This window comes from Mus caroli, chromosome 1 (assembly GCF_900094665.2).
Source record: "Mus caroli chromosome 1, CAROLI_EIJ_v1.1, whole genome shotgun sequence".
Lineage (NCBI taxonomy): Eukaryota > Metazoa > Chordata > Mammalia > Rodentia > Muridae > Mus > Mus caroli.
Genome location: NC_034570.1, coordinates 146,631,646 through 146,643,595, shown reverse-complemented (window position 1 = coordinate 146,643,595; position 11,950 = coordinate 146,631,646). Strand labels below are relative to the sequence as shown.

The following is an 11,950-nucleotide window of genomic DNA, read 5'->3' as shown; positions in this document are numbered from 1 at the left end:
ATTATTTTTTTAATAGGGTTTGAAGACAGGGGAACATTGGTATCTCGGCCTTTGAATGCCACCACAACCCCACTCAGCAGCGTTTCCTATGAAGATGATTTTGTCTCCTCTCCAGGAAGTGGGACACTGACAGAAAGGAAGTCAATTCTTGAATCCCAGTAAGAATTTGATAGCAAATCTGTATACAGATAAGGGCTCCGGTCAGGATATAAGCCACATCTTAATTGTTGATACTTATAAAGGCTGTATAACGGGCCAGTCATGGGCTCTGGATCCAGACTGCCTGAGTTGACTTGATAGTTCAGTTGAGTTCATTGTTTGGTGAAAATTGTCATACCTGCTTACCTCACAGAGTTGTTAGAAATGAACATTCAGCGAATGTTTTCTGTTTTTTTGAGATATGGTCTCATGTAGCCAAGGATGACCTTAAACTCTTGATCCCCCTGCCTCCGATTCTCAAGTGTTCTGGGATTGCCTGTGTGTGCTGCCACACCTGGTGAGTGGAACATAGAATACTTAAAGTAGGACTTGGTATATAAGAAAGAGAATACAGATTATAAGTCAGTCTGTGAGTTCCCAACAGAGGATAGCATTGGGAAATGGTCTTAATATAAGAAATATAAAAAATTGTTTTTTGTGGTAGATTGAGGAAAATCAGGTAGACATTTAACTTTATGATCCTAAAAATACTTTTTTTTTAATCAAGAAAACATCTTGATTTTGGTATACAGTAAACTTCTAAGCTTTGAAATAATTGATTATACCAACTGATGATTATATTGGGCCCTTAATATGCAAGGCACTGAAAGGATGGGCTTTGCCTGTATAACTCACTTTTGTAGTAGCCTGATTTAGGAAGGAGTATTCTTAGAATACCAGGTTTAGACAGGAAATTGAAGAACAGAAGTTAAATTATACAAAATCACAAAACAAATTTGACTTTTCTAGAGTTTCTCCCCTATATTTTATTACCATGTAAGTTTATCATTCTCCATATTCAGTATTTTTTATACCTCTATGAAATTATTAAATAACCTTATAGACATTAGTTCTGCTATTTTTCTACTAGCTGGAATAGTATGAATATTCATAAAAGGATAGTAAGAAAAATATAGTTTCAATTTTGAGCCTAAAGAAAAGATTATATTTTTAAATTAAGGTCTTTTTAAGGATTTAATTAATGTCATCAACCAATATGATTTAATACATATTACTATTAGGTGAAAGTAGAATATATTAAAATTATTCTTCTGTATAAGATTATCAGAGGAAAAATAATTATGCTGTATGAAAGTATAAGCTCGAGTAGAAATTGAGGCCACAGTTTCCCATCGTCAACATTGTATTTTTTCTCATAAATGTCTGAAACATTTGGTTTTCCCATCTTTTTTTTTTTTTCCACTAGGGCTTGTGTAGCAAAGGTTAGCTTTGAACTTCTGACCCTCTTGTTTTCACCTCCTCAGTTTATGGTGTTCTATAGACCAAACTCAGGGCCCATGCGTGCCAGGCAGAGCCTGCCAACTGAGCTCCGTCTCCAGGCCTGAGACGTTTTATTTGCTTTCACTCCACAACTCATCTGAGTAGTAAACTGAGCCCTAGAGAACCTATTAAAATGGATAAATTTACAGTAGTTGTTGGACATATCTGCCACTAGTTAGTTTGAGTACCTTTGTTGTAAGTTTGGTTTGGTTTTGTTTTTTACTCGAGTAAGCTTCGCTTTGCCGTCTGATCTAGGTACTCCGAGCTCCTTTGAAACAGAATTCGTGATTTTCTTTTAATTTTTAATTTTTATTTTTTGTTAACTTGTATTTCTTTCTCCTTGGCAGAGTTGATGGTAGCAGCTTGGGCGTTCAGGAGGAGCATCTGAGCAGACAGTTTGCCTGTGACCTTGCCTCTGTGGACGCTACCTCCCAGCACTCCTCGGGAGCTCGCTCTGCCGGGTCCACTCGCTCCTCCTCAGCTTCTAAAGGGAAGAAGGGGAAGAAAGACAAGATGGACTGTGAGTGGAGTCCCACCTGATGGCTTCTTTCGTCTTCATAGTTGTGTGCTAGTGACCTAAAGTTACAGTTTGCTTCTTCAGTTAGGAGATGAATTTATTTATGATAATGTAATTAGCTTTTACATTTGTGAAATATCTTTAATATCTTTTGCTATATAACATCAACCTTTTTAGTATAAATCTTTCAATACAGATAAAATGCATAATTAAAAATTTAAGAATTACAGATACTCATTCAAGAACTATACAAATCAGGGCCAGCAAACTATGGAGATGGCTCAGTAGGGAAAAGCAATGGCTGCTCAATCCTGATGCCTGAGCTTGATGCCTGGAGCCCATACAAACGTGAAGGGGAGGACACATCGTCATCCCGTGACCTCTCTCTCTGTGTGAGCAGTGTGCAGTTGGCTCTCCCACACACAAATAAATAAAATACAGAATTTAAAAAGAAGTATACGTCATCCATAATCCATTTGTTCCGAGGCAGCTGCTATCACTGTTTTTGATGACTTTTTCAAATAGATACATGAAGCCATATCTTTATTTTAAAAAGAAATACAAATGATACTGCTCTGCAACTGCTTTAAAAAACCCAACTTGGTAATATATCATGTACATTTCTAAGCATCATCAAACATAGTTCTCAAGTGTCCTTCCCTGTAAAGCAGACTGGAGTTGATAGGGCGATCTGAAGAGCATGAGTGTTTAGTGGAAGTGATGTGTGCTCCATGGTACTTAGCATGGTAGTTGGACCTTTTGGCACTCAGTGCTTGATATACCTGCTGATGTATATAGTTCTACTATGTTAAATCACTCCGTGAGCACGTGTGTACGTCTGTGGGAGTCAGTGCACAACTGTGGTGGGCTTAGTTCTTCTTCCACCTTGAGACAGACTGTGTGTACGAGAAGTTCACTGGCCCATGAGCTTCTGAGATTCTTTTCTTCCATCTCACTGTTTAAGAGCTGGGATTGCAGATACGTGCTACTATGCTTGGTCTTATGTGGGGTTAGGGGATCCCAACTTTCTTGGTTGGGCAGCAAGCACTTTACCCACTAAGCAACCTCTCTAGTCCCATATTTATTCTATAGACCTATAAGTAGGGAGATACAGAGATCATGCAAAAGCTTCTTATGCTCACATAATGGTTTCAAGCTTGGGAGTGATTTTTTCATACACACACACACACACACACACATACATTTCCTAATTGAAAAAATAAACTGTGCTTATTGACTTGAAAAATATGAGGTGGAATAGGAATATGGGAAGAAACTAACTGGTCAGTATAGGAAATTATATTTAAAAAAATAAATTGGCTGTAATTTTTTAATGTAAAGATGATAGTGCTAACATTTTACAATTTTATTTTGGTAAAATAATGCACACATAGCTGGATGTGGTTAGGCACCCCTTTAATCTTCACACTGGGGAAGCAGATGCAATCTGATCTCTGTGAGTTTGAGGCCAGACTAGTCTATATGGTGAGTTACAGGGCAGCCAGGTCTATAAAGTAAAGGCCTTGTCTCAGAAAAATCAAAATAATAATAATAATGCCAACATGGGCTTGAGATACCATCTCATTGAAATCATTTTCATGTTCAGTGACATTAAGTCCACATTTGTATCATGGCAACTGCCACCACTACCATCTCCACTCTTCCTCCACAGCTAATGACAGCCACTGCTTCTGTAAGTGTGACTAGTCTCTACTTCACACAAGTAGGCTAACGCACTGTGGAATTACAGACATGTGCCATAATGCCTATTTTATTAAGTGGAGGCAGAAAAATGAACTGCTTTATTTTAGATATGAAAAATAAGTCTTAAATACAAATTAATTTAAAATAGTCTGATCTGTAATTTATTTTACTGAAAATTTTTTTTTTAGTAAGTCTAATGTTGGAAATTTGCTTACAAAAATTTCCTTTCCAGGGTTGGATTCACTCACTGGAAGTGCTCAGAACCCACTCATTGATGAGGAAAAAGTACAGTCAGACTCAGAACGTGGTTCCCATCCGAGCAGGAGGCTTGGGACTGGCAGCAAACTTGCTGTTGGAGACTCTGAGCAGACTCTGGATGCTGAGAGCACACTGGAAGACCTGTCTGGGCACTCTGTGAGGTAAAGCCCCGGATTCTTTATGCTGCTATTTGTATATAATGGAAGTTAAATAATCTATTGTCGTTCAGTGAATTTGGTAAATTTCAGCTTGGCAGTTCACGGTCATGTCTGAGCTGGAATAGGCTGTTGACTTTCTGAAGGGCACTGTAACTTAGTTCACAGCTGTATACTTTGTTTTGGTATGTGGACATTCCTCATTGCAATTGTTAAAACATTTCTAGTAATTATTTGCCTCAAGTACAGCCCTTTTTCTCTCCTGACGTCATTGTCACACTGTTCTTGGCTCAATCTTTTGAGGAGGTGAAAGGATAATTTCAGGAGGAGTCAGTTCTCTCCTTCCTCTCCATCTCTCTTGTATGGGCCATGCTGGTTCTGTTCTAACATTGACCATCAAGCTGCTGTCCCCTTGAGCTTCTAGTGGTTCTGCTGTCATTGCTGTTGATCTCACTACAGGAGTGCCGTGCCATTCCAGCAGTTTCCCCCTCCTGGTACCTCCCCCACAGTTTCTCATCCCATTCCGCCTCCCCCTTGCCACCAAGATGTTCCTCCTCCTACCCTGGGGCCTCAAGTCATTCGAGGATTAGACACATCTCCCACAGAGAGCAGACCAGGCCGTCCTCTGCTGTATATGTGCCAGGGGCCTTGGACTGGCTTGTGTATGATACCTGATTGGTTGTTCAGTCTCTGGGAGCTTACTGGGCTCTGGGTTAGTTAAGATTAATGGTCTTCCTAAGGGGTCTCTTCTCTTCAGCTTCTTCAATCCTTCCCTTAATTCAGCCATAAGGGTCCTTGACTTCAGTCCAGTGGTGTAAGTATCTGCGTCTGTCTCAGTCAGCTCCTGGTAGGGCCTCTCAGAGGATAGCCATGCTAGGCTTCTGTCTGTAAGCACATCATAGCATCAGCAGTAGTGTCAGGCCTTGCACCCATCCCCCTTTACACCGCCCCCCTCCCCATGAGATGGATCTCAAGTTGGGCTGGTCACTGGACCACCTTTCCTTCAGTCTCTTCTTTATTTTTGTCCCTAAAGTTCTTTTAGACAGGAACAATTCTGGATCAGAAATTTTAACTGTGGGTTGGTAACCCAGTCCCTCCACTTGAGGCCATGTCTATCTACTGGAGGTGGACTCTCCCCATTGTTGGGCATTTTGGCTAAGGTTATCTCCATTGAGTTCCGAGAGTCTCTCACCTCCCAGGTCTCTTATACTTTTTAGAGGGTCCCCTCATCTCCTAACCCCTGAGGCTGCATATTTCCATTCATACTCCTGGCCCTTTGGGCTTCTCTCCTGCACCCCACCCCATAACTGATATTGTTCCCCTTTTCCCCTTCCCCTCCCCTCTCTCCCTCAGGTCCCTTTCTCCCTCTGCCTCCCGTGATTATCTTCTTTCCCCTTATAAATGTGATTGAAGCATCCTTACTTGGGCCTTTCTGCTTGTTAAACTTAAGGTCTGTAGGTTGTATCCTAGATATTCTGTACTTTTTGGCTAATATCCACTTATCAGTGAGTCCTTTTGGGTCTGGGTTAACTCACTCAGGATGATATTTTCTAGTTCCATCTGTTTGCCTACAAAATTCATGATATCCTTGTTTTTAAAAGCTAAAAAGTATTCCATTGTGTAAATGAACCACATTTTCTGTATCCATTCTTCAGTTGAGGGACATCTGGGTTGTTTCTAGCTACTGGCTTATCAAAGGCAATCTACAGATTCAATACAATTCCCATCAAAATTTTAATACAATTCTTCAAAGACATGGAAAGAGCAATTCTCAACTTATATGTAAAAAACAAAAACCCATACAGAATAGCCAAAACAATTTTCAACAATAAAAGATCTGCTAGGGAAATCACCATCCCTGACCTCAAGCTGTACTACAAAGTAATAGTATTAAAAACTGCCTGGTATTGATACAGGGACAGACAGTTTGATCAATGGAATAGAGTTGAAGACCCAGAAAGAAACCCCCACACACCTATGGACACTTGATCATTGACAAAGAAGTCAAAACATATACTAGAAAAAAGAAAGCTTCTTCAAAAAGTGGTGCTGGTCTAACTGGTGGTCTGTTTGTAGAAGAATAAAAATAGATCTGTATTTATCACCTTGCACATAGCTCAAGTCTAAGTGGATCAAGGACCTCAACATAAAACCAAATAATACAGTGAGTCTAATAGAGGAGAAAGTGGGAAAGAGCCTTGAATGCATTGGCACAGGGGAAATTTTCCTGAACAGAACACCAAGGCTCTAAGATCAACCTCATGAAACTGAAAATAAGAGAATGTAGGAAGAGCCTCAGACTCATTTGTGGGAGACTGTACCTTGCCAGGAAACTTGGTAAGATGGAGCAGATCTTAGTCCCCGGAATCTTGGGGTTCACACCTGACAACAATAGGTGGCCTCCTGCCCCTGCCGGATTCCTGGCCTAGAGCATGTGCCACACTTCCCACATAAGGAAACCTGAGTTCTCCATGCTAATGAGGTACCTAGAGGCCCTCAGGGTTTAGCCAATAAGCTCCAGCTCCCAGACATTTCTCCCTGAAAAGGGTATTGAATCTCTGATCCACCCTGAGAAGTTGGTTTGCATCCATTTTTCATGATGAACAACCAATAAACAGTTTGAAACCAAAGACCATCTCTTTCATCTACCACCACGGGGACCATGGAGAAGACCTTCTCCTATAGAGCCACAGTCTAAATCTCAGGAGGTCTCTCTGTGCTTTCACACAACTGCCTGCCAAGCTGATAAGCTAAGCTGCAACTCTCAGCCCACTCTTCAGCCTGCACTCTAGCAGCAAGTAGATGTCCGGGGGTCAGGAAATACCAGCTTCAGCTTTCCCATATCTCAGAGTGCATTTTCCCACCCCTGGAGTGGTGTCTCGGTGAGTCCTTGAAGCCCAGCACCCACAGTTTTGTCTCCCCCAATGGCTATGCCCAGCGGCATGGCAGAACACCTGCCCACACTCATTGGCACACTGGGAAATTTCCTGAACAGAATACCAATGGCTTAGGCTCTAAGGTTAACTGAAAGAACCTAGTGGGGGAACCCCCACTCAATTCCTGATTCAGCGTGCACCCAAAGAATCACGAGAAGACCATCTTGATATAAATACACGAGGTAGTTGAATGGCAAAGCTCCGGGTTGAAATGGATGTCAACCACGAGGCTTGAAAGCTGGGGGTTTTTATAGAAAAGGGTCTGGGGCTGGGGGAGGAATTGGCGTGGTTTCACATGACATATTCATTTAAACATCAGCAGGGAGGAATTGGCGTGGTTTCACATGATTGGTCCATTTAAACATCAGCAGACTGTACATGCAGATCAAGGTAACAGCAGAGTATCTGGTTAACATTTAACTTAGGTCAGAAGGGCAGGAGATAAGGAGGCGCTGGGCCAGTCCAAACATTCTTGTAAGTCTTCCCTATCTTTATGGCTAGTTGGTTCCTGGGATGACTTTACAGCCTTTGTTCTTTGCTCTAAGCCCAAAAGGCCCTCCTAACTAGCAAGCCGCATGAGTCATGGACCTTGACTTTTAATTTTCTTTCATAACAATTGATAAAGGGGACTTCGTGAAAACCTCCTGTAAGGCAAAAGACACAGTCAATAGCACAAATTGGCAACCTACAGACTAGGAAAAGACCTTTACTAACCCTATATCTGACAGAGGACTAATATCTAAAATATATTTAGTGTTGGGGCCGGCCAGCGGCTCACATGTCCGGGTTCGAGCCTGGAAGGCATCTTGGAATCTGGAAGAAAAGAGGGAGCCTAGGCAGGTTGAGAAATAATGGAACCAAGACAACTAGTCTGCTCAAGGTTCAAAGTTTTAATGGCGGACACGCTTTATAAAAGAGGGGGGAAAGTCCATTCCTGCCAATTCATCCTTGGAGCCTGGAACCAGCTGCAGGTGATGACGTGCAGGATAGGGCGTAGTCTCCAGAATAGGCCTCCAGAATAGCTCCGGGGCCTCTCAGCAGGTAGCAGTATCTTGAAGGGGAACAGAGGCAGTGGCAGAACAGTAGAGTGGTCTAGGGAGGAAGGCTCCACCCTAGATAATCTCCTTAGTGGCAGCAAGGTCAAGTTCTGGTTTAGCCTGCTTCAGGCTTATGGGAGGCTACAATTTAGAACTCAAGAATTTAACCTCCAAAAAAACAAATGACCTAATTAAAAAAATGGGGTATAGAGCTAAACAGAGAATTCACAAGAGAAGAATCTCGAATGGCCAAGAAGCACTTAAATATTCAAAGTCCTTAGTCATCAAGGAAATGCAAATCAAAATGACTGCGAGATTTCACTTTATACCAGTCAAAATGGCTAAGATCCAAAACTCTAGGGACAGCACATGCTGGCAAGGATGTGGAGAAAGAGGAACACTCCTCCATTGCTGGTGGGATTGCAAACTGGTACAACCACTCTGGAAATCAATTGGGGTTCCTCAGACAATTGGAAATGGTTCTACCTGAAGACCCAGCTATACCACTCTTAGGCATATACCCAAAAGATGCCCCACCATACCACAAGGACACATACATTTTTGTTTTCTTAAAGATGTGAGCTATGACATTGACTTCAGGATATCAGGCTTGTAAGGAATGTAATTTTTACCTATTTTGCTCTCTTGTCATACACATTTAGCCTATTGCTTACAATAAGCTTTAATCAATTGCTTTCTGTACAATTACTGCTCATCTGTCCACATGAAATCTCTGTTTTAGTCAAGTCCAGGACCTGTGAGTTGTGTCAGGAGGTAAAAGATGTTGCTGTCAAGCCTATCTGAGTTCAGTCTATTGCCTACATTTGAACTTAAATTTTAATTACCTTGCTACTGAATTCAGGATTCATAAAAGTTTAACTTTCTGCAAAAGATTCTCTGATTTAATTTATCAAAATCTATAAAGTTATGTTTTTAGAAAATGAAATCTAAGTAAGCTTAATAAATTCTCCATAGTGGACTCTGTCTCGCTCTTAATAAATTCTCCATAGTGGGGTCTGTGTCTCGCTCTTCATCTGTGCAGCGTCACAATGGATAAAGTAATTTGAACCTTGTAAAGGAGGAATATAATTAAAAAAAAAACTTTTTAAATGTATTTCAGAACACTGAGAACTTAACTTTTTGAAATGGTAGTCTAGGTGAATCGTCTCTGCAAAGCAAATATAAATTCATCTTGTAAAACCATACAGTGAGTTATAGAGTCCTTTATTTTGTTTGATGTGGTAGAATTCAAAATGAGAACTCATTTTAGGAACTATAAATCAAGTTGACTATAGTCTCCTACACTTCCCATGGCTCAGTGTTGGTCAACTGTCCTTATAAAATATTAGGGGGAAAATGGTAGAAATAAATGACTTCCTTCTTTAAAGTGCTACTGTTCTGAGTAATTACGAAGGATTCGGGCTCATCTTCCATGTGGCTCAGCTCGTGAGCAGTATTTGAGTCTAATTAAACCTTTGTTTATTTAATAATGGGTTCCAATTGAAGGGTAATAATGGTGCTGATTTGTATATGCTAAGAAACACTTTATAAAATGCTTCCTTTAAGGGAAAGGTAAAAATAATGATGATGATGATGATGATGATGGAAAAGATTGTATGCTGAAGTTATGTAGCAAAGAACTACTGTGAGAAATGCTTTATTCCTGAAATTATGGGATGGCAAAAGACTGAAATGATGGGGATGGTAAAAAACAAAACAAAAAACAAATAGTTTTACTGTAGTGCCTCAAACTCTAATGTTCACAGCCACACCGGGTAGCAAGTTAAGATGAGAAAGTTAGGCTGGAGAGATAGCTCAGTGCATAAGGGCACTCAGGGCTCTTCCAGAGGACCCGGTGTGATTCTTAGCACCCATATTGTTACTCTCAACTCCCTGTAACTCCAGTTCTAGGGAATCCAGTCCTCTGTTTTGGTCACCTTAGGCTCCTGCACCAGGTCCTACAGAACCATACACTCAGATACACACACATACACATAAAATATATATATGTTTTAATGTACAGAAAAGGCATTAACCATGTATATGTGTAAATAGTGTGGTTTCAGGGATCTATTGGAGGTACTAAGAACACATCCCCACTGTGTGTGGAGGGGCTACTGTTACATTCTCTAAGTCATCTGGTAGAGATCTCGTTAAGCCAGTAAATACTTTTTCAACACTATTTTTATTCAGATATTCAAGGTAGGCCCAATTTTTGCCTTTGAAATCTATCACATTTTTTTCAGAAGCTAAAAGAAAACTTATTTTAGTTTATTAAAAATGTCTTAATTGCACCAGGTGTGGTGTCTCATACCTTTGATCTCACTGCTTGGGAGACAGAGGCAGGTGGATCTCTGTGAGTTCCAGTTCACCCTGGTCTACAAATTGAGTTACAGGACAGCCAAGGCTATACTCGAAAAAACAAAAAACAACAAGAAAAGTGTTAACTGTGCTAAATACTTTGTAGATAATCTCTTAATTTAGCCATCAAATAGAGATCCAATATAAGTAAATATGAATGAGATGTGTCTTGTGGTGTGTTAAATGCCTTAAGAGTTGTTACAATCAGTTATATGAAGTTACTTAAAAGCTCAGACAGTGTTATAGTATTAAAAAATTCAGTATGCATAGTTAAACATATATTAAGCATTTGGAGATGACAATATGAAAATAACTTTTTGCTATGATCTTTGGTTTAACAGAGAAAATAAAGAATCATGGCTTTAAAGAAATTTAAACACAGAATGATATTTTATTTGAGATACATGTTTTAATATTTGTTTCTAAAGTTTTTACATATAGTTATGTTTTTATTAGTGTATAGTGGCTGTCTTAGGTTTTGCTTCATAATGGAATGAATGAACTGTGGTGTATGTGGCTAGTTTAGTCAATAAGCTACTTCACTATTTTATTTTGGGGCCGTTTACCTAGCTTGTTCATTGCTGTGTATCTAGCAACTAGAGAAGTATTGATGCGATCCAGTCAAGCAGTGACTGTTGAGTGGATGATTGCCTCCATCATAGCTAGTATTGGTAAAGTTAATTCACGTTGGTAAAGAAAAAATGTTTGTTCTTCTTTCTGATTATCTGCTTCTTGGAATAGTGTCTCTAATGTCTTTCTGCAAAAACTTGTAGTGGCTCTTCAGACAAGGGAAGATCTCAGAAGACTCCAACTTCTCCCCTGTCTCCAAGTTCACAGAAACTGTTACAGTTTGACCTTCCTGGGACTTCTTTAGAAAGATCTAAGTCCTCAGTCATAGTACCTCCAACTACAACTGGATTTAAGCCCACTGCAGGCTTTACTGATGTGAATAAAACAGAGATGGCTTCAACACCAGGTAAGCAGAATCATGCAGGTAAAAGTTTGAAAGTAAAGGGTCCAGTGTAACTCTACTAGTGGAGTGCAGGCCCTGCCTGGGCTTACCGGACACCACATAAGTCACATGCAGGATGCACATACCTCAGCTTAGGCAACCAAGTGAGTTAGAAGGTTTAGCTTGGGGTCCACGAAACCATCTGTCAAGAGAGAGGTAGAAACTAACAAGAAAAACAGCAAACTAAGTGGTAGGGAAATGTTACTTCAAGTTTATATGATTACTCTTTTAAGTATTGAACAAAAACTGTGTAGAAATTAAATATTCAAAAGCATACGTTCAACAGTGTTCATTTTTTCCATGTTGTCATCGTTAGTCAAAACTTATCCCCCAAATATTATGTTTCATCTGTAGGCATGTAATATGTATATAGACGACACGCCCATAAGAGAGAGAAAGAAGTAACTATTGAAATACAGTGTATTAGTAAGTCACTGTCTTTAGTACAAAGGAAAGGGAGATTTGTCACAGGCTCATAAAATGTGCTGTGG

At 40.1% G+C, this 11,950-nt stretch overlaps 1 protein-coding gene across 6 annotated transcripts in view; it reads left to right on the top strand.

Annotated features, from left to right (window-relative positions):
• Cep350 (centrosomal protein 350) overlaps window positions 1–11,950 on the top strand; it is a 131,746-nt gene that overhangs the window by 46,875 nt on the left and 72,921 nt on the right. For all 6 annotated transcript variants that reach the window (XM_021177416.1, XM_029481954.1, XM_021177402.2 and 3 more), the window contains exons 13-16: window positions 17–158; window positions 1,827–1,999; window positions 3,933–4,119; window positions 11,221–11,423. In XM_021177416.1, the coding sequence (XP_021033075.1) occupies window positions 17–158; window positions 1,827–1,999; window positions 3,933–4,119; window positions 11,221–11,423 (705 nt within the window). The remainder of the gene's footprint in view (window positions 1–16; window positions 159–1,826; window positions 2,000–3,932; window positions 4,120–11,220; window positions 11,424–11,950) is intronic.